Source organism: Platichthys flesus, chromosome 16 (genome assembly GCF_949316205.1).
Source record: "Platichthys flesus chromosome 16, fPlaFle2.1, whole genome shotgun sequence".
NCBI classification, from domain to species: domain Eukaryota; kingdom Metazoa; phylum Chordata; class Actinopteri; order Pleuronectiformes; family Pleuronectidae; genus Platichthys; species Platichthys flesus.
The window spans coordinates 19246858-19267613 of NC_084960.1; the positions used below are offsets into that span (position 1 = coordinate 19246858).

The 20756-nt window shown below is 40.7% G+C and overlaps 1 protein-coding gene across 1 annotated transcript; it reads right to left on the reverse strand.

The window, feature by feature from the left end:
• Positions 1 to 34: 34 nt before the first annotated feature.
• On the reverse strand, positions 35 to 19923 carry rab11fip4a (RAB11 family interacting protein 4 (class II) a). The gene is made up of 15 exons (XM_062408660.1): positions 19585 to 19923; positions 15541 to 15628; positions 14226 to 14314; positions 9573 to 9736; positions 9306 to 9467; positions 8682 to 8816; positions 8119 to 8154; positions 7814 to 7922; positions 6833 to 6936; positions 6520 to 6660; positions 5915 to 5996; positions 5553 to 5690; positions 5330 to 5476; positions 4374 to 4517; positions 35 to 4283 (listed from the first exon to the last, which is right to left on the reverse strand). Exons 1-15 carry the CDS (start codon positions 19735 to 19737, stop codon positions 4167 to 4169), a joined length of 1809 nt encoding a protein of 602 aa, XP_062264644.1. The 5' UTR covers positions 19738 to 19923; the 3' UTR covers positions 35 to 4166.
• Positions 19924 to 20756: the final 833 nt, after the last annotated feature.

Genomic DNA, 20756 nt, shown 5'->3' on the forward strand with positions numbered 1-20756 from the left:
TACAGTGAATTAAGAAATGAATAATTAAATTAAAAAATATGGATGTAGAGATGAAAGTATAAGTACAAGTGTATTATGAATGAAATACAAATATTAAGTTCATACAGAGGGTTCGGGTTAGCATGTATTATCCAAGATAATTAGTCAAAATGGAGAAAATAAGAAAAGATCAAGCAGCAAATATAGAATTTGAACATGCCACACCAGACACGTAACAAACATATACAGATATTTCTGTCTTTTCTCCTTATAGATGTCTATAGTTCTAATGTTTGCTGTATTTTACCAAGAATAATGGCATCACATTTATTTGCTTCTGGTATTTTGTGCCTTTTTTAAAACCTCTGAGATTACATTGAACTACTACGATCAAAAAAGGAAATTTAACAACAATTAAAGAAAATTAGATGACTTGATTCCTGTGATTCTAGACCAAATCCATCTTGAATTGCGAACCAACTTTAAGTTTGTTCATGTTTTACCATACCAGAATTGTATTTCCCCAAAATGAATAGAGGACAATCAGGACAAATTCTAAAAATGCACCTCCCACTTTGCTCTATTGTGTGTATGTGTGTGAGTGTGTGTCTGAAGGGGAGGCTTATAGGGGGCCCTATGCCCTCAAAGCATTTCTCGGAGAGAGCAGACGCTCCTGCAGCAGTTACGTGTCCATGCCCAGCAATCCTTCTGAAGGGGGCCTGATCCACATTCAAAAACCTGGGTCCACACACGTCAGTTGGAGGAGTAACCATCCCACCACACTTTAAGGGACCATGGAGCTAAAAAAAAAAAGACATGGAAGAGGGATGGACAGGGATCAAGAAAACAGGTTACTCCAGCCTGACTGTTGGACCTGATATTACTCTGAAGAAAGCACCACATGACCAAACCAACTTCGTCATGCCAAAGCAATTGCATTTTATTTACACATCTAATTTGTACATCATCATCACATATAGTTCCGTGTGCATATCATAAGTAAAATAAATCAGAGGTAACATGTGAGCTGTGACAGACTATTGTTTTACTATCATTATTTCAGGTAAATACTTTGAATATGACACTTGAAATGTGCGATATCACGATTATTATAATCTACAAACACATACTTTTTTATTTTGTGTCAGATCTCTCAAAGAGACTTTCTAAGAAGCTGAATGACTTGCAAATACATAGTAACTACATTCTGTACATTTATAACATGTGACACCACAAATACTGTGTCCAAATAAAACAAAATGTCAGTATAAAAAAATGTTCACTTACAGTGGCAACAATGGGCAAAATCATACAAAATAATATTTGTTAATTCCTCATATGTAAATGCACAAAGCCTGTAAAAGAACAAGCAAATAACAGTGGAAACAATCACTTGGTGACACTTTGTGCATGGAGCAAATCGAGCTTCAATAGTTATAAAGTATGATGCTCACTATGGCAGCTCAATACCGCTTCCTCACCATCACACACGTGGAGTAACATTCTGGTGTGTTTGGTTAGCTTATCTACCAGCACAGTTAAATATTTAGCTTAATTAAGAGTAAATGAAAATAACTTACAACACTGGCAGAATCACATTTTAAGTGAGTGACTTACTCACTTAAAATGGAAGTTAATGTTTTTTTTAGTAATAAGGATATATACTAAAAACTATTTGGAAATAATTCTTGTCAGTCAAATCGGATTTCTCCCTCATTTTTTTATAGGCTAAGATACAGTGACTGAACAATTTGACTTGAAGACACCCTGTGCAGATTTTTCAACAAAAACATTTTTTCAACATTCAGTACTTCTCATCAGAACACACTGTGTGTATACATCTAACAAACAAGTGCATTTTGGCCATAAGATAAGTGCAACTTTGCCCAGACAAGTGTTGTTTTCCACTCTGTCAGATGCTTTTTTAGTTTCTTTGTCAGCAAGATTACGCAAACAGATTTCAATGAAACTTTGTTGAAGGATTGGACATGGGCCGAGAAAGACCAATTACATTTTGGCGCAGATCTGGACGAATCCAGGAGATTGGGAGATAGAGCTTTTTCTTGTCATTTTTACATTTCATAAATTTCCTGGGAAATAATTCATGGATCATGATGAAAAACTAATTTAGTTTCAAAATGTAAAGTTTGTCCTGGGCAGAGATATGTGCTATACCTGGTGCCATTCTAGTATTTAAGATATAATAAATTCTACATCGTTCTTCATCACTGTTTATGTTGCCCTTGTTTTCTGGTAAATTACTGCCAACAACTGTAATTAAATACAACAGCTTGAAAACAATAGCAGGATCTGACCTGTGGCATCCAAAGTGCACGCTCATAAAATGAGTTGCACCACAACTCGACTAATGATTCAGAACTCCACAGAATACCTCTAAGGTGATTTGTGAATGACCGAAGAACGATGACACAGGTCATTTCCTCTAGAGAGGAGAAACTGAGAAAAACAGCAGAACTATCAAGTTCCCATCTCTCCTGCTCCGGCTGTTGCTGTTAACACGTTCACATTATGTTGAATTTGTATGAGACCTGTCATCGGACTATTCAATATTTCATGGTGATTTTCACGTCCTTCTAGTATTACCTATCTTTTTTTAACAGTACATGAAAACAGTGAGAGGTTGAGCTCTGGCATATTGAGCGATTGCCCCTATAAATACCTTTGCTATGAGTGGAAACGTATACTTGTTAAAGGCTGCACTGAATTATCCCTCACAGGCTCAATTACATAGTTACTGACAATAACAGGATATAGTGTGTTAATTGTGTAGACATTCGTTTGTGTTGAAAGAGCCAAATTAAAAGGGTTTGAAGCTCAATCAGCTCATCACAGCAAAAAATGCAGAACTCGAGAATAGGTCAGAGTTCATGTGTGTTGTATCTTGCATTTTGCAACACACTGACAACACACTACCCTGATCATTACTCAAATCTTTTGTTTCAACAAACATTGGCTCATCAAGAAGCAGATCCAAAATATAACTACACTGATAACATCCAGCTTACTCATTTGAGATAATTTTTATTCCATGAACTTTAGAGAAGATGTCCAGCTGTGTCTTTATGCTAAGCTAAGCTAACAACAGCCTGACTCCAGGATCTGTACTACAAAAAGCTGCAATCCAAAATCTGGAACTCTTTTTTTTTAAACTCTTCCACTGGTGTTCATCCATTCCCAACTTTGATCCTAACTTTAATATATATATATATATATATATATATATAGTAGTAGATCAGATCGAAAAATCTGCTCAGCATTGCCATAAAATATATATTATGACTGTGAAGAATTATAGCAATCGTCATATTTGAGTAGATTTCAAGTCTCTACAAAGAGATTTTCAAAGTATAATGAAGTTAAAGAAACAAATGGCTGTCTGGAACACCTGCAGCATGACAGACAGCTTTGGCAACAGTTTGTAGTAAACATGCAAACTTTATATCTGGATTCTGATTCAGTCTGAATCCCCATCAGAAAAATGACAGTGTCTACAAGTAATAAAGTGAACAGTGGCAGTTACACTGGCTTCAAATATTAGAGGTAATAAAACACTGGTGGCACATGTAGTTCTGCAGTGACTGAAAGACATTTCAATATTATAAGTGGTACAGGAGGGAAAATGCTGTGGTGATGATGCCACTGATGAAGAATACAGTACTATGTGTGTGTGTGTGTGTGTGTGTGTGTGTCTGTGTGTGTAGTGGCGATAGTATTTACATACCGTAAGTATTTCTTTAAAGTAACTGTAATTGTTTGCTGCAGGGTTGGAAATTCAGAGTTGGAGCGATCCACAGGAAAATCGCTATACTGTATTTCTGACAAAGTTCCTGACCAACATGTGGTCATTGACCCCAGAGTTCTGGGAACTTTAGTATTAAACTGCACTTGCTATAATCATGGGGGTTGACAGATCATCACGACTGACATTTGAAAGCCAAAATATGTCACATCTGAAAGTAGTCCACTCTCTCCTCACACCTCTTCCTCTTCCACTCTTCCCAGCCCTTCATCTGCATCCTTATTCTGTGCTCTGCTGACTCAGCTAATGCAGCTAATTATCAGCATATAATAATAATCAGGCTAATTGTGAGGTAATGGAAGCTCAACTCAACTACAGCTACACATGTGTTTGATGTGTGTGTGTGTGTGTGTGTGTGTGTGTGTGTTTAATTCTTGATCTCCAGAATAGAGGGGTTATGGTCGAGAATGGCCAGAATGATTTTGTCCATGTACTGCCTCAGACGCAGGTTGATCTCCTCCTGCTCCTTCAAAGCATCTACCAGCTGAAAGAGACAGAAAAGACAAACCCATTTGAAGGGTATTCACATAAAAATCAAACCAACGTTACATCCGTCCACCAGCGGCAGACTAACCTCATCTCTGGACGCGTTGTCGATCTCGGCTGCCAAGCACTGGGCCTTGCTTTGACAGGAGAAGAGGTTTTTAGCCTCATACAAACTCAGACTGAGAATCTGAGCGTTCAGGTCATCATTCTGATCCCGCAGCTTGTAGTTTTCCTGTGGGAGCAAATGCAGAACGAATCCTCAGAGAAGATTCTGGATGTGTGGTGTCTTTAATATAAAAAGTGCAGTACAGTATCAAAAGTTTCTTAATAAGGTAGTCTCATTTGAAAGTAAGAAAATATGTGAGAGAAACATGATCAAATTAACCAAAAGTGAATTTGTGCTATATAATATTTCTCCATCTAAAATTACCTGAATTATTTATGACAAATAGTGATGATATGATATGATATCTGTCATGTACATATACACAGTCAATCTCTGATCAGTTTGTGTATATTTTGCACTATTTGTGTGGACTTAGGTCAAAATGAATCAACCTGAACAGTGTGACAAACCATGGGGAATAAAAAACATTTTAAGGGTTGAGGCATTCCCTGCACACGTGTTCTACACATCATCAAGTACCTAGACTGTGGTGGCCAATCTGTCCCTCTCCAGTTTCATGATGAATAAAAACTTTGCCGTTGCTGCATTGTAGATCTGAGTGCAGCGCCCTTTGGCCTGCTCTCTTTCCCACAGTCAGACTGACCATTGGTGGTCCTTTAAAAGATCTATTATGTTTTCATCATCCTCTGCAGAACAAGAGACCTTGGCTTTACACTGGTAACAATGTATTTCATCACGTGTATACCCCCTCACCTATCCTGACCAGACATCTCTAAAAGTTAATGATCTGGAGTTTGGTTCGGGGAAAATGTTCACAAGCATTTTTGTAAAAGAAAAAACACACACACACACAACAAACAAGGTAATACATGAAGAGAAGTGAAAGAACATAAGAACAAGTTTGAGTGTGTGTGAACCTGTTTCAGTCTCTTGACTTCATGTTCCATTTCACTCTCCCTGGTCTTGGCGTTGAACTCGGATAACCCCTTGCCTTGCCCAGGATGCTCCATTTCCAGCTTAAACAGCTGCAGATACTCCAGCTCCCGGCGCAGATCATCAATCAGCTGCAAGAAGGAGATGAGATCGAATCCAGGTGCTAAACATTGTTCACGTACTTCTTTGTTAACTAGATTGACTTGCCTCTTGCATAGACTCCTTCTCCTTCTGAAACGCATGGCGGTTGTGCCAGAGCTTGTCCAGTATCTTCCTGTAGAGGTCCATCTCATCTTTCAGCCTCAGATTAGTGTCCTCCAGCTTGTCTGTCATTCTCTGCTTCTCCTGCAAAGTAACAAACAAGATGGGATTATCTGCTTTACTTAGGACGGGTCTGACCATCTATGTTTTCTCCTTTTTTCAGTAACATCTCAATAATTTCCAACTCTCAGCAATTAACTTACACTTGATTAAAATAGTATCATTACTAATAAGAATTATGGACAAAAATACAAAGAAAAATGAATAAGTAATACTGTATAATTATCCTTTCAGTGAGCCACACTCACCTGGTCCAGTTTCTCGGTCTGAGACTTGAGTCGACACACATTTAACTTCATCTCTCCATTTTCCTCTTCTAATTGCTGTAACCTGTGTAGCACACATGTCACTATGGTATTTTAACCAGCATCACAAACATCAGGCACAGTATTCGACACTAGTTTGAATGCACTAAATGAATGTCCCCGTCCTTCAAACATTATATGTAAAGAGGTAAAGACAGCAAACAATCCGGCCAGCCTGGCCAACTCTGTTTCTGGAGAGACCAGTATGTCGTCCGCTTCTTTTTCTTCTTCTATTGTTTAATTCTGTCTCAACTTCCTGTAATTGGTCAGAAATTCTAAATGATCCAAAAAAGTGTTTTCACACAGCCACCGAGCCATGACTCAGTTTGAGGCAGACCGAGACCACTTCTTTTGGAAGGAATTATTTTGGTGCGCTGGTATTTACTTAGGTGTGAGGAAGTTTCATTTCACATCTGTTACTTTGTTGTAGAGTAAACAAGCTAGGTGTAATTCTTGATAATGTTAATGATGTGGAATATGGGAATAAACAACAAGTTAATGATGTGTTTTGTCTTTGGGATGGATGGTGCATTTCTTGATGGGGTTACCTGTTACACAGCAGGTCCATCTCAAAGTTTCTGTCTCGCTCCATCTTGGTGAAAGCCTCCCGGTGCCTCTTGCTCTCCTCCTCCAGACACTGGTCTGCCCTCGTCTCAGCATCTTTTACCTGCTCCTCCAGCGCATGGACCCTGGAGAGAAAACACAGGCACTAAGTGTGGAAAAAAATATATTACACACAACATATGCTATGTTTAACACAGTGCTTCAGATGGAAGTGTATTATTCCTAGATCGTTATCTAGACAGGCAAAGCAAAGAGTTTAAATTTACTCACCTGAGGTTTGTGTGTGTGTTTTCCTACCTGTGGACTAGTTGTGTGTTTTCATGTTTAAGTTTCGACTTGAGGTCACCATTTGCCAGACTTTCACTCTCCAGCTCGGTCACCTTCTTCTCCAAATAACTGACCTGAGGGAAACAATCAAACCTTTTAACTCATGAGGCTTTGTGTTATAGAATTTGTATCATAAAAGTTCCTCCTGTCTCAGCCCCTAAACTGAGGGTGAGAAGGTTGAGGTTCAGTTTGCTTTCAGTGTCTTGCTTTAATTCCACGAGCTTATATGTAGCATTTCAACATTTCCCCTTAGGTTAAGAGTTAGGGTTAGAGTTATATATTTTTATATCAGGACCATTAAACGTTCAGTGTTTAGAATCTACTGATATCTAGTGGTGAGGGTGCATGTTGCAGCTGAGTCCCCCTCACCTTCCAAACATGAAAGAGAACCTGTAGTAGCCTTCAGTTGTCATAAAAACTCAAAAGATATTTAGTTCGTCCAGTCTGGGCTACTGTAAAAAACATGGCAGCCTCCGTAGAGAGGACCTGCTCCTGATGTAAATTTAAAGTATTTAAATATAAAAGACCCATTCTAGGGTAAAGAAAAACACAATTCGTACATTTGAGATGAAACACACTTGTGAGAACATCACTGGGATTATTATATATTACATTTCAGCCAATAGATCCATTTCAATTAAATCTTACACACTGGAACTTTAAAGAGCTGAGAGCACAAACAGCATAAAATATAAATGAAATCTAATAAAAAAAATATATTTGTTTTCCATCTTTACATTATAACAAACATGTTTAGGATCATTAAGAATCATCTGACTTCAGCTTCAAATTCACCTCACATAGTGTGGTATTTAACTCTGAGCAAGAAATGGAAAACAAGCCTTCTTCAGAAAATGTCAAACTCTTCTTTTAATCAATATACTGTACAGAAACTGCATGATGGTGTTGATAAATATCATGTGATGTGTAGTAGGGGAAAATGGTTTGTACTTTCTCTGTGATGTCAAGATCACAGGAGTCGATGCTGTCGGTGAACAGATCCTCGGTGCTGCTGCCCTGACTCGACCCAAACACACTGTGGTTGGCCTGGAACAGCTGACTGCAGAGAGGAGAGGACACGGTGGAAACCAAAAGCACTGTTATCACATCATCACCCCCCTGAACAAGCTGTGCTTCGGAAGCTGCTCCTCTATCACAGCTCTAATCATCGTACTGCTAAATGCTGAAGCCATCACTCAGAGTCACTGCATCAGTTTTATTGGAATGCTCATTAGTGGGAAGGTCAGGTCACTCACCGTCCAAATGCTGTGCTGGTTATCTTTCTGTTAGGGCTGTAACAAGAGAGAAACTCAGTCACACACACACACACACAGCTTCACGGAATGTGCTTTTTACATTCCACTTTCTGTTCCTACTTCCACTTCTTTATACAGATTCACTTACTCCAGCCACTACCTCTGCTTTAGTGATGACAGTGTTCCTGACCGCTGTTGGCTCTGCTTAGAGCGTTCAGTCTCTGAGACCATTATCATTGTCACAAACTCTACTTTGCGTAATCTTTAACCAAAAAACAGCTCTTTGTTCCTGCGCTTTATCAATCTCTCACAAGCTGCTTTCAGACATGCACCGAACTCCAGATAATATGTGTAAACACAAATGTCCCAGCAAGACTCTGAACTTCAGAGTTTCTCCTTTCAGTCCCCAAGCAAATACTCTGGATAATGTACAAAAGACAAAGTTCTGAACCAATTGTGGAGATTTTCTCCAGATTTCATGTCTGAAAATGATTACATAGAGAAGAACTTACAACCAGTCACCAATCTTATGCTGAGAATGAATTTGTGTGTGTGTGTTTTACCTGTTGGCTTTGAGGTTTCGAAGTCGAGCCTCCAGGTCATTGAGCAGATTCACCTTCTTGCAGCACTGAGAACAGTAGATGTCCAGCAGCTCACTGTTATATAGTTGTCGCATCTTCTGGGGCGTCTGCCCTGCACTGCAAATACAAAGAATATAACAACTCTGTGAAACAATTCCTATAACGATTCCTGAGGAATCATTTCCACGTTTCAGTTTTGGGGACAGACAACCTCTCTACATTTAACAGTGGGTTTAAAACCTTCCTTTTTGATAAAGCTTATAGTTGAAGCTGGCTCAGGTCTGCCTTGCGCAAACCTCTATCATTGTAATTGTCATTACTGCTCCCTTCATCTGTGCCAGTTGTCAATATTGTTGTATTCCTCACAAGTGACTCTCTCTGAGGTTTTGTTTTTGTAGTTTTTCCTCTCTTGTCGAGGGTTAAGGGCAGGACATGTCACACCTTGTTAAGTATGAAAATTTGTATCTGTGATAATAAGCTCTACAAATAGGATTTGATTGTTTTATTAATTAAGTAATGTTTTTTAGCTGTAAGCAGCTTTTCTGCTTAATTTATCCATTGCAAAACATTGCTCATTTAGAGTAAGCACATAGCCAGACCACGGACCTCGAGGGAAGCGAGGATCCAAGGTCTGAGAAGCCATTTGTTCGGTTGTCTTCTTCAGGGCAAGGGCTGCTGGGAATGAAATCCGCATCCTCCCCCTCACCGTAGTCCTCAAACTGCTCCTCTCCAGAGATGACGGAAGGGGACGCTGAGCCAGCGAGTTGGCTTGGGTGGCATGGGAAATACAACGACAATGAGGATTGACAAAGTCTAAGAACAACCAACTAACTGGTCCTAATCTGGGCTCAGTCCCCCTGATGTGTGACTGACCTGTCTTTTCTTGTTGGGTGCAAAGAGTCAGAGGTGTTGGCGTTTTCAGTGCTGCTGTCCATGTCACACTCCCCATCAGGACCACAACCCTCCCTGTACACACTGCATTCAGGGAAGGAGCGGGTGCACATGATGATTGGATTGGGCAGCCTGGCCTCACCGTTCTACACAAACACAAGAAACACATGTGTGAATATTAAACACTTGTGTGTCAGTAAATGCGCTCAATAACAAGGGACAGGAGTTTAAATATTTGTATTGTGTGCATATTATTCAGTACAAACACAAAACCACTTTGTGATTCAAATTAAATAACATGGGGTCCGTTACAACTTTTGCAAAAACTACAGCCCGACTGGCAGAGAAACCAAAGATATCTCATCATTTTACTACCGAAAATCAAGTAAGAAGTGATAACAGTAAACTCAGTATTCATATAACACCTGCCTTTTTTATGTGTGTGTGGTGTGTGTGTTAGTGTGTGTGTGTGTGGGGGGGGGGGGTTGCTTGTGGACTCTGATGATTTGTATGCTGTGATTTGAACTTGCAGAGATGTAATAAACCAATATCACAAAAGCTTGAGTAAAGTGAAATGATCCCTACAGTGGCCAAGTCAATGTCACAGGAACATGCCACTGTCAGAGTAATTATATGTGGGAACTTGGAAATCAATTCCAATTGGAGTTTGTTGTTGTTTCCTGTAACAAAAGAGATATTAAAAAGACATTTGAAAAATGTATCCACTTGTAATGGCCTTTATGACCTTTTTTAATGATAAAATTCAAACTATTAGAAATAAAATCAACCATCTCCTGCCCTCAATTGGCACTAATACCCTCCCAACAACAGAGATCTCAGAAACGGCTGAGAATCCTACCCATTACTTAGACAGCTTCTCTCTGATCACCCGTGATCAGTTTACCAAATTAATCTCAGGTTCTAAACCAACAACCTGTATCTTAGATCCCATTCCTACCAACTTACTTAAAGACATTCTGCCCCTAATTGATAGTTCGTTACTTAACATTATCAATCTGTCATTATCATCAGGTTATGTACCACAGTCTTTTAAAATAGCTGTCATCAAACCCCTACTCAAAAAACCCACCCTAGACCCAGAGGTTTTAGCCAATTACAGACCAATATCTAACCTCTCCTTCATTTCTAAAATCTTAGAAAAAGTGGTAGCCAATCAGCTGTGTGAGTTTCTCCAGGAAAATAATATATATGAAGACTTTCAATCGGGGTTTAGAGCCAATCACAGTACAGAGACAGCCTTGGCAAAAGTCACTAATGACCTTTTAATAGCCTCAGATCAGGGACTTGTGTCTGTCCTCGTTCTGTTAGATCTCAGTGCAGCATTCGACACAATTGACCATCAAATTTTATTACAAAGACTAAAACAGTTAATTAACATTAATGGAACCGCCCTTAACTGGTTTAAATCGTATTTTTCTGATCGCTCCCAATTTGTGCAAATTAATGATGAGTCATCTGTGCGCACCAAAGTTAATCATGGTGTTCCACAGGGCTCTGTGCTCGGCCCAATTTTATTCTCATTATATATGCTTCCACTAGGAAACATTATCAGGACACACTCGGTAAATTTCCACTGCTATGCGGATGACACCCAGTTATATTTGTCAATAAAACCTGAACAAAGTAATCAATTAACTAAACTTCGAACATGTCTTAAGGACATAAAAACCTGGATGACCCGCAATTTTCTCTTATTAAACTCAGACAAAACAGAGGTTATAATACTTGGCCCCAAACACCTTAGAGATGCATTATCTAATGATATAGCTGCGCTAGACGACATTGCCCTTGCTTCCAATGAAACAGTCAGGAACTTGGGAGTGATCTTCGATCCTGATTTATCCTTTAATAGTCACTTAAAACAAATTTCTAGGACCGCTTTTTTCCACTTGCGTAATATTTCAAAAATTAGACATGTCCTTTCACAAAAAGATGCAGAAAAACTAGTCCACGCCTTTGTTACATCGAGACTGGACTATTGTAATTCATTATTATCAGGCTCCAGCAGGAAGTCGTTAAAGACTCTACAGCTTGTCCAAAATGCTGCAGCACGTGTCCTGACGAGAACAAAGAGAAGAGAGCACATTTCTCCAATATTAGCATCGCTACACTGGCTTCCAGTTAAATCTAGAATAGAATTTAAAATTCTCCTCCTCACCTTCAAGGCCCTTAATAATATAGCGCCTTTATACCTTAAAGAGCTGTTAATACCTTATAAACCCACTAGAGCACTCCGCTCCCAGAATTCAAGCCTACTTGTCGTCCCTAAATTCTCTAAAAGTAGAGTAGGAGCCAGAGCTTTTAGCCATCAAGCCCCTCGGCTGTGGAATAATCTACCACTTTCAGTTCGGGAGGCAGTCACCATCTGTTCGTTTAAAAGTAGGCTCAAAACCTTCCTTTTTGATAAAGCTTATAGTTAGAGCTAATTAATGCGCCAGAACGTTACTTGTTCTATTTTATGACACATGACACACGGAGCTTCTCTTTCCAGCTTCTCCTTCCTCTTCTCCATCCCTATCCCCCTTCCCCGGAATCCCTTTGCTTTATCACCCGCAGATCCAGGGCCTCTGTGGCCGCACCATGGATTACGGTTTGTGGATCGCGCACCGGGGGTCGCGGTGTTGGATCCAGTGTGGCGGATTCTGAGTCATGTGGGCTGATCGTGGTGCTGGTGGCGGACCCTGTGTCGCGTTGGCATTGGGCACGGGCGGTGGACCAGGACCGCAGTGGTGGCTTGTGATGGGTCCTCCTGGTGGGCGGCGGTGGACGGTGACTGAGGACTGAAGTGGCGTCTGGTCTGGATGGTGGATCGTGGTCTAGATGGTTGCTGAGCATGGACTGTGCTTCATCAATGCTGCTAGAGACTTTGATTATTGATGATGTTCTCCTGCACGTGGCATCTATTGCACTTCTGTCCGTCCTGGGAGAGGGATCCCTCACATGTGGCTCTCTCTGAGGTTTCTACATATTTTTACCCTGTTAAAAGGGTTTTTTGTAGTTTTTCCTTACTCTTGCTGAGGGTTAAGGACAGAGGATGTCACACCCTGTTAAAGCCCTATGAGATGAATTGTAATTTGTGAATATGGGCTATACAAATAAAATTTGATTGATTGATTGATTGTAATATGCAGCCAATGACTCATACCCACAGTCTCCATCCAGATTATCAGATTTAAGTAATTAAACCTGACTGCTCTGACAAAACAAGCACAGATTCAACTGTTTTATTATTAACTCTTGAGTCAAAAAAGGAACAGAGAGATGTGACACATTTTAAATGTCATTACATAAATTGTAACTACAGACCTTCTCTAAACTTAACCTCCGTAAAAAAAGATTTGCATCAGTTTCACATGAAAACTACCTGTAGTGACATTAAGGTGAGTTCAACAGAACACAGCAGCCTGGCATAACCTACAACACATAATCACAGCTTCTGAGGACCCAGCAATAGTGATTTTCTTCTGTTTAACACAAATTAAACCTTGTTTTAACTTCAATCTGCAATTGAATGGCTTTTTTCTCTTTATTTTTCCTCACAGAAGTATTTCATTTGATGTGGTAGCATTGTTTTAAACAGAATTAATGAAACTATGTGGCCTGTGTAGTATTTGGCCTGGATGATCTCCTGGATTGATTTATGTCATACAGTGTGGGATGTAGCGTGCCCCAGATCAGTCTGATATTAAATTATGCATTTCACTGTCTGGCTACACCCAACGATTGGGCCATGGCAAGGTACACAACAAGTCTCCCTCTTACAAACACACATGTGCACATGCATGCATGCACACCTTACCAAAAAAGTGTGTGAGCCACATGTCCCCTGTCCAGTCCAGAGCCAGTGTGTCCTCCTAATAAGCACCTGGCACTTTTATCACAAAGGTAGTACTGAGATGAACCCACCGTCTTCCTGAAGCTTGAAGGCTCTGTGTGTTCAAATCTCGACCAGAAGCATCTCTCAGCACAGCTCAGTCATTTATATTCCAAAACACACTGAAGCTTTAGCTGGGACAAAGCCACACCTCTGTCTCGCTCACTGGGTGTTTGTGCTGGATGGGCGTGCCAGTTAAATGTGACACGTGCTCTGTGCTTCGACTGGTTCATTCTATGGTATCTCGTCCCAACAAGGACGACTACCACTGATTCTCTTAGATCATCATCCATCGTTTGTCAGCTAATGAAGCTCAGAGTCGCAGCCGTCCCCTCATATACCTCAGCACACCATTTAAAAAGGGTTCCCCTACACACCAGTACATACCAAGCAGCCCTCCACCATTGCCAAATGGAGAATAGCTTTCCTCTCTCGCACTCTCTTGTTGCTAAGCAACAGTTCAGTTAAGCTAATCTCTAGCAGACATAAGCAGTCCTTTACTGCTACATACACACAGTAACGTGTGATATTTAGCAATACACAATATATTGTTGTCATTTATGCGGCTGTACATGGTGGAATCCACACATATAGACTAAATTAGAGTTTCAGTAAATGGAGGCTCATATGGAGGCAAATATAATTAGAATAACCGCACTGCGATTTGATGCCTTCGCCAATCAGTGCAGTCTCTGTGTATCCAAACTTAGACTCAAAAATTCACAGAGAACGGACTTTACCTGGTAAACGTAACCATTGTCAGTAACAGATTGCTGGTTGGAGGTCGCACTCCGAGGACCCACAGCCATCTTCAGAATCTCCTCACAACCTGGAAGAGAGAGAGAGAGAAAGCAATGTCAGTGGAGTGACAGTGAGTTCAGATTAAATAACAGCAGTTGATGCTTGGTGAAACTCCTTCCTCTCAGACAAACTGTCAGTTACACTTGAACATACACAGTGTGGCGGTGGTTGGGGGAGAGCTTGTTGTTGCGGAGTCTTTAATGGTGTATTGGAATAAAATGATCTCACTGATTAAGAGTGGATCTGAGACAGAAAGCCAGTCAGGAACAATAGCAGAGGGTTTATTAACCTCAAGAAAGTTTGATGGGTAAAAATAATGTGTGCAGTATTTCTAGCGTCTAAATAAGCTTATATGAAGCTGAGTCAGCTGCCTACGACACCACCTTTGATCCTTCACTACCCCTCAGATTACTGTCACTACTGACACAGAACTGACTACTGAATCAAATTGGATGATAAACAGACACAAATAGCTTGAGGTAGGCGCGAGCTAGCTCATCACGTTGTCAGTGTGGAAACACACCAGCAACTGCAGGAGCCCAGACAGATACTTTTCCAAGAACTCAGCGTGTCTGTTTAATCAGCGTGATGGTTTCGGGTCATGGGTCCAGAATTGACTTTGAGATAATTGCTGGTAAGGACTCAGGTCCGGTTTGGAGCTTTGTAGGTGTGGGCTGTTGCAGGTTGGCAAAAATGGACCCGTGCAGAGGGTAGTACATTTACACTTTGGAGCTAAAGGCAGTGCACACAGACACTATGCATTCAGAGACAGTTACACTGGGATTCAGAAAATATGATCAGTGTCAGCAGAATATAATTAGGAATGGTTTGCTTTTTATCAAGCCTGTATTGATTGAATTGTGTATTCTTTATCGCTAGTGCCAGGCAGTTAGTTATGTATGATAAAAAAAGATAAATGAAGATAAATGAAACCAAAAAAGGTCTGATTTATGGAATATTACACCGTAAGTGGAGGAGGGAGATGGTATCAGCTTAAATTCATGTTTCGCCTTCTGTCAAAGATGATGTTACTTTCAAAAAAGTGCTGCAGGACAATTATTCAGGACTATTTTGTAAGGCAAGGAGATTGACACTATTCACATTCACCTCTGTAATGTGAATATGAAGGAACAGTTACTAAGCATAGCACAAACACAGGTCAGCTGCCTCTGTCCGAAGGTTCCAGCGGTCTCTTACCAGTGTGTCTACAGCTCATTACACACATGGATTAAATCAAGTATTTAGCTTTCTTACCTTTGATAGCAAACACTCCATGGCAAAAGTCTTTAAAGTTGATTTTCCCATGAGAATTAGGATCGAGGTGCCTGGTCAATGCCTTCACCTGCAAGAGATAGAAGTCAGATCAAGTTCATTTCATTAACATAGCACTAAATCACAAGTCTCTGCCCCACATGTCTCCATAATATGGACTCAATTGATTTGAGATCTGATCACATTCGGAAGTGGTCTGGGATGCATTTTGGTAGTTTGAGGGCAAATGTGTCCTGGGCCCAAGAGATGACTGATCTCCAAACGTAAAGCTATGGGCATTGATTCCAGGCCCTGCTGAATCTGTTCTCTCACTGTCACACTGACAGACACTGTTTATTCAGTTTGGCTAAAAACAACATCATTTATATTTGCAAACGGAAATCAAGTATGGGTTTATTTGTCTACTAGTGATTAAAACTCTCAGAATGGATTTTAATAACAGACCTGAACAGGGCCAACAATGCAGGTATCAGTTGTATGAGGATGATCATCAATCAATACTATTCTGCCAATACTACTTATTTTTTAATTTAGCTTTTATCCTTTTTAGATGGAACTGTCTTGGCAACATGAACAAGGACTAAACAGCATGTCAAAAGAAAATCATAGATGGACACTAGTAAGCCCTCTGGGATACAGTGGCTTCAGTAATTATTCAGAGCCCTTCTTTTTTTGCGTTGTTTTTGTGTTGTAGATAGATACAATTGACATTTTGTATCAGTCTACATGGAATAACACTTTATAATTAAATGCAAATCTCTCATTTACATAAGCATTCACATCCTATGCTGTGATATTACAAACTGTGGTCAGGTCCATTTTTGTTTGATTTAATTATCCTTGAGGAGTCTCGAACTTTCCTATAGTTCAGATGTGGCAAAGTGAGCTGGCTGAACGGCACACCCCTGTGTATGTAAGGTCCAACAATTCACTGTCAAGTCAGGACAAAGTTATTAAGTCCAGGAAACTCTCTGTGGACCACTGTGATGAGATGATGAGAGAGAAGGTGAGACATAGATAAGGACAATGGCATTAAACTATTCCTAATCCAGGAGCACAGTGACCTCAGTAACTGGTTGTATAGTTGTCCATCTGGCTTGACTGAGTAACTGGTACAGGGCCTTGGTAGAAGAGGTGACCACAATATAATTGGTCCCTAAAGGAAAAAATACCCATATAATGCTTTAGTTGCACAAAAACAATGATATCCCAATAACCACACAAATATAGAAAGAAAAAGCATTTGTATGAAATGCATTTGATGTGCTTTGATAAATATTGCATTTCATCTCTAGTGCAGATATGTGTGTCATTGTGTACAGTAGAGTAGCAGCAATGTGATTGCAAGAAATACACCAGGAATAAAAATCTCATTTCAGACTGAATGCTGCAATCTGACACTTCAGTGAACTCACATCGGTGTCTATGGTGATGAGAACTATCTGAGGAACAAATGTAAACACAGGACTGGTGCAGAGCATCATCTCAGAGGCAGTTTTCAGCAGCTCGGTGGATCATTTCATTACTTAATCAACAACCGATCCGCTCAGACTCCTTGTGAAGCTCTCATCGCCATGGTGACAACGAACACAGAGATGGGAGTAGAGCGGTGGAGAGGGGAGGAGGACCATGAAAAAGTACCTTCCTTTTAGCACAGCTGAGTTATTTTTAGCGATGTGCTCTTGGTGCTCAGCCGCCATGACAGCTTCAAGGAAAATCCACTCTCTCGGTTAGTTATCATTTATGTGGAATGATCGGTACATTCCTGCCTGAGGTATCACTGCCTTCTGTCCCTCCTTAGATCAGAACAAACGTCATCAAATATCCTGGTGCTAACAAAATAGTTTTTCCACCACAGGGACAACAATGTCACTGAGGCACCTTGTGGTAGTATTTATCCATTAAAAAGAGACCAAAAAATTAATTGCAGTGTGTTTATTGTAACAATGTCTGTGTTTAACAAAGTGTCTGCTGGTTGGATTTCATTGCGTACTGAAAATTAGATAAATAGATCAAATCTGGAGACAATGTCAGCATATAAACACCCTACTATTTCAACACATACAAAGAATCTGGCCTTTGACAATTAAATGATCTTTAAGCAAATACATACTATTACAAAATACTCTCACTCCACAATCCATGAACTGTAACAGAGCAATATGCTGGGAAGAGAAGCTTTGCGAACACCTCTCTCCAGATATCATTCCAAACACACTGGTTAAGACCTTGAATTTTTCAGCAAGAACTTTTAAAATAACCAAGATCTAAACAGTATTTGGCTTCAAATATTTAGGGTGTGATGTGAAGATATCATAGGATAGAATAGCAACCTGTGTGGGGGTAGGCAATCAAACAGTATACGAACTGGAACTACTGGTGTTGAACCTGGACCTGGGACAGTGTGCTCTCCATGGTACTGAAGCTAAGGCTGAAATTGGCTGTGACTCCTCCTGCTAGCCCCAAAACAGCACATCACCTACACACTTACATCTCTCTGTGGAGCTAGTCTGTCAATATGCATGTCTCTACAAGCTCTCTACACCTAGATTCAGGATCGTTTATCCCATTCTTCCTGACGATCTTCTCAAGCTCCTTCCGATTGGATAAGAAGAGTCGTGGCCTGACATCTTCAAGTCTCTCAGAAGATGTTAAAGATACTATTGATTATGGCCCTTTGAGCATAGACTGAAAGGGAAAATTCTCTTTACTTTATAACTAAATTGTCTCAGCGGCTGCTGCTTGACCGGCTCATGGAGTCAGTCCCAAGTGGAACACAAAGACAAAAAAAGTCTTATTTAATCTGATGACCCAAGAATGCAATATCTCCCAAAACCATTCAATTACACCTGCAACGCATAACTCCAAATCATTAATCTGCCATGGCTTCACAAAAAGAGGTAAATTCCCAAAAGGCCACAGTGCAGATTTAACTTTCAAACATCACACAGTGGACAAAGCAAGGCACTAGTCAGAACGATGCAGAAACATGAATGTCTGCTCCGCTGAGGTTTCTAGTGAGACCACCAGTGGTAGAGGATGATACCAGTTAATGTACAGCACAACATGATGACTTATATCTAATGGGAGGTCAATAGTAAAATGGTTCATTTTTATGAATTGTTTAATTCCTGACAGAACTGATGCGAAGAATCAAAAATGTAAATACTGACGATCATATCGGCGTAACACCAAGCATGACCTACAACGAGGATAAGTAAAGCCATTTACCACTTTAAAAACAGTATGGTCCAAATGATAAGATTTAATTTGTGCAAATATATACAAATAACCACTGATATATTCGGAATCCTGCTGGAATAGTTTGATGTCAGAACGATCTACTTAATTTTAAGTGAGGGTGTTTTAGCATTAACGTAACCCTGCTAAGTCGTCTTTACAGCCATTTTAATGCCAATTAGGGCTGTGCAGTAAAACAACGTTTATAATTAACACAATATCATTTCCATCAATAGCAATATAACAAAAGTATGACATTTTATGTATACATATATCGATAAATTGCTAATGCATTGTGCAAACACAATGAGGAGGTAGAGCACATGATTGATTGAGAGTGTGTTTATTAAGTGTGACAGCTTTCACTCTGGAGCAGATCCGTCTTTACACTTGAGATGATAATGATCGTGATATTATATTGAAGTCATTTTTGCCCTAGCGTCTAGCCTTAATGCAAATACCAGTGTTTTCTTTCAAGGTTCAAGTCAGAAACAAAATATCTTACAGTCGTGAGCCTGATGTGTTTAAACCTGCTCTTCCTCTCGCTCATCGTTTAAATAACATGGAGCACAGAGAACACATGTCAGGTGGATGTGGCGGAGGCGAACCGACAGGTTTCTGTCTGCAACAGCAGCCTGGCACATCTGCTGCTGACGAACGTGACAGTGATGAGACGTGCATTCAATACGCAGGACGGGTCGTGTGGTTAAAAGCACACGATGAACCTGACGGAAGCCAGTTGGAATACAGGACGTGTGGTGCAGCTTGTGTGAGCTTCGGTCTCACCTCGTCTCCTTGTCCGAACTGTACACCGAGGTCCAGCAGGTGCTCCACCCGGATGAAGCCGTCAGCATCCTCGTCACAAACGTCGAAAACCTCCTTGAGCCTCCTCAGGAACTGCAGCAGCTGCTCCTGGTCTGGGAAAACGTGGTTCGCCATCGCGTAGCGGGCCTCGTCGGCGGGAGACCCGGGTTTCTTCGTTAAATGGACGGCGAGACAACCGGAGGGACGGAGGCCACCATCGCTCTGCTGCTCCGAACCTGAACGCACCGCTGCGGCCGAGACCTCAGCCTGTGGGGGCTGTGACGTCAGCAGCGTCGCTGGCTCGGGAGAAGTGACGGAAAAGAACGATGAGTTACGATTCGGAGACGAGGCGTTTGCGTCACAGGCCACCTGCCAATTAATATTACGGCAGGCCTGTTCCCACGGTAACCAACCGTCACTTCCTGCTTCCCACAGTGCAACATTGTTTTGGCCCAGATTTGTCCAACACCCCACAACCAGCCCACACACGGAGGCATGATGGCGCCTCTGCAGACATCAATCAATCAATCAATAATTAATTCTTTGAAAAGCCCATATTCATATATCATAGTTTGTCTCATAGGCCTTAAAGGGATAGCTCATCAAAAAAAAGTAATTTCCCTCATTATGTACTAAAAACTATGGTGATGGAGGGGTGGGTGAAGTGTTTGAGTCCATAAAACACTTTTGGAGTATCAGGGGTAAACAGTGTTGCAGCCAAATCCAATACAAAGGAAGTAACTGGTGACTCCTTCATCAACAGAAAAAAATAAAGGCTCCATACTGCTCCATGTGGTGTCATCCAGTGTCTGTAAGCCCTGACAATTTACTCTAAACAAGATCATTTACACTAAGTTTTTAGCCCCAAACTTTTGGATTTGGCTGCAACAGTTTATCCCTGAAACTCCAAAAGTGTTGTGTGGACTCAAAACACCCACCCCTCCATCGGCAGAGGGATAGGTAGATGAGTACATTTTCATATATCGGTGAACTATCCCTTTAACCCTCAACAAGAGTAAGGAAAATCTACTGAAGAAAACCCATTAACAGGGGAGACTACATAGAAACCTCAGAGAGAGCCACATGTATATCAAGCAGTGTTATCATAGTCCATGATCAGCTGCGACCACAATCAGGATCAGCTCCTGTTTGCC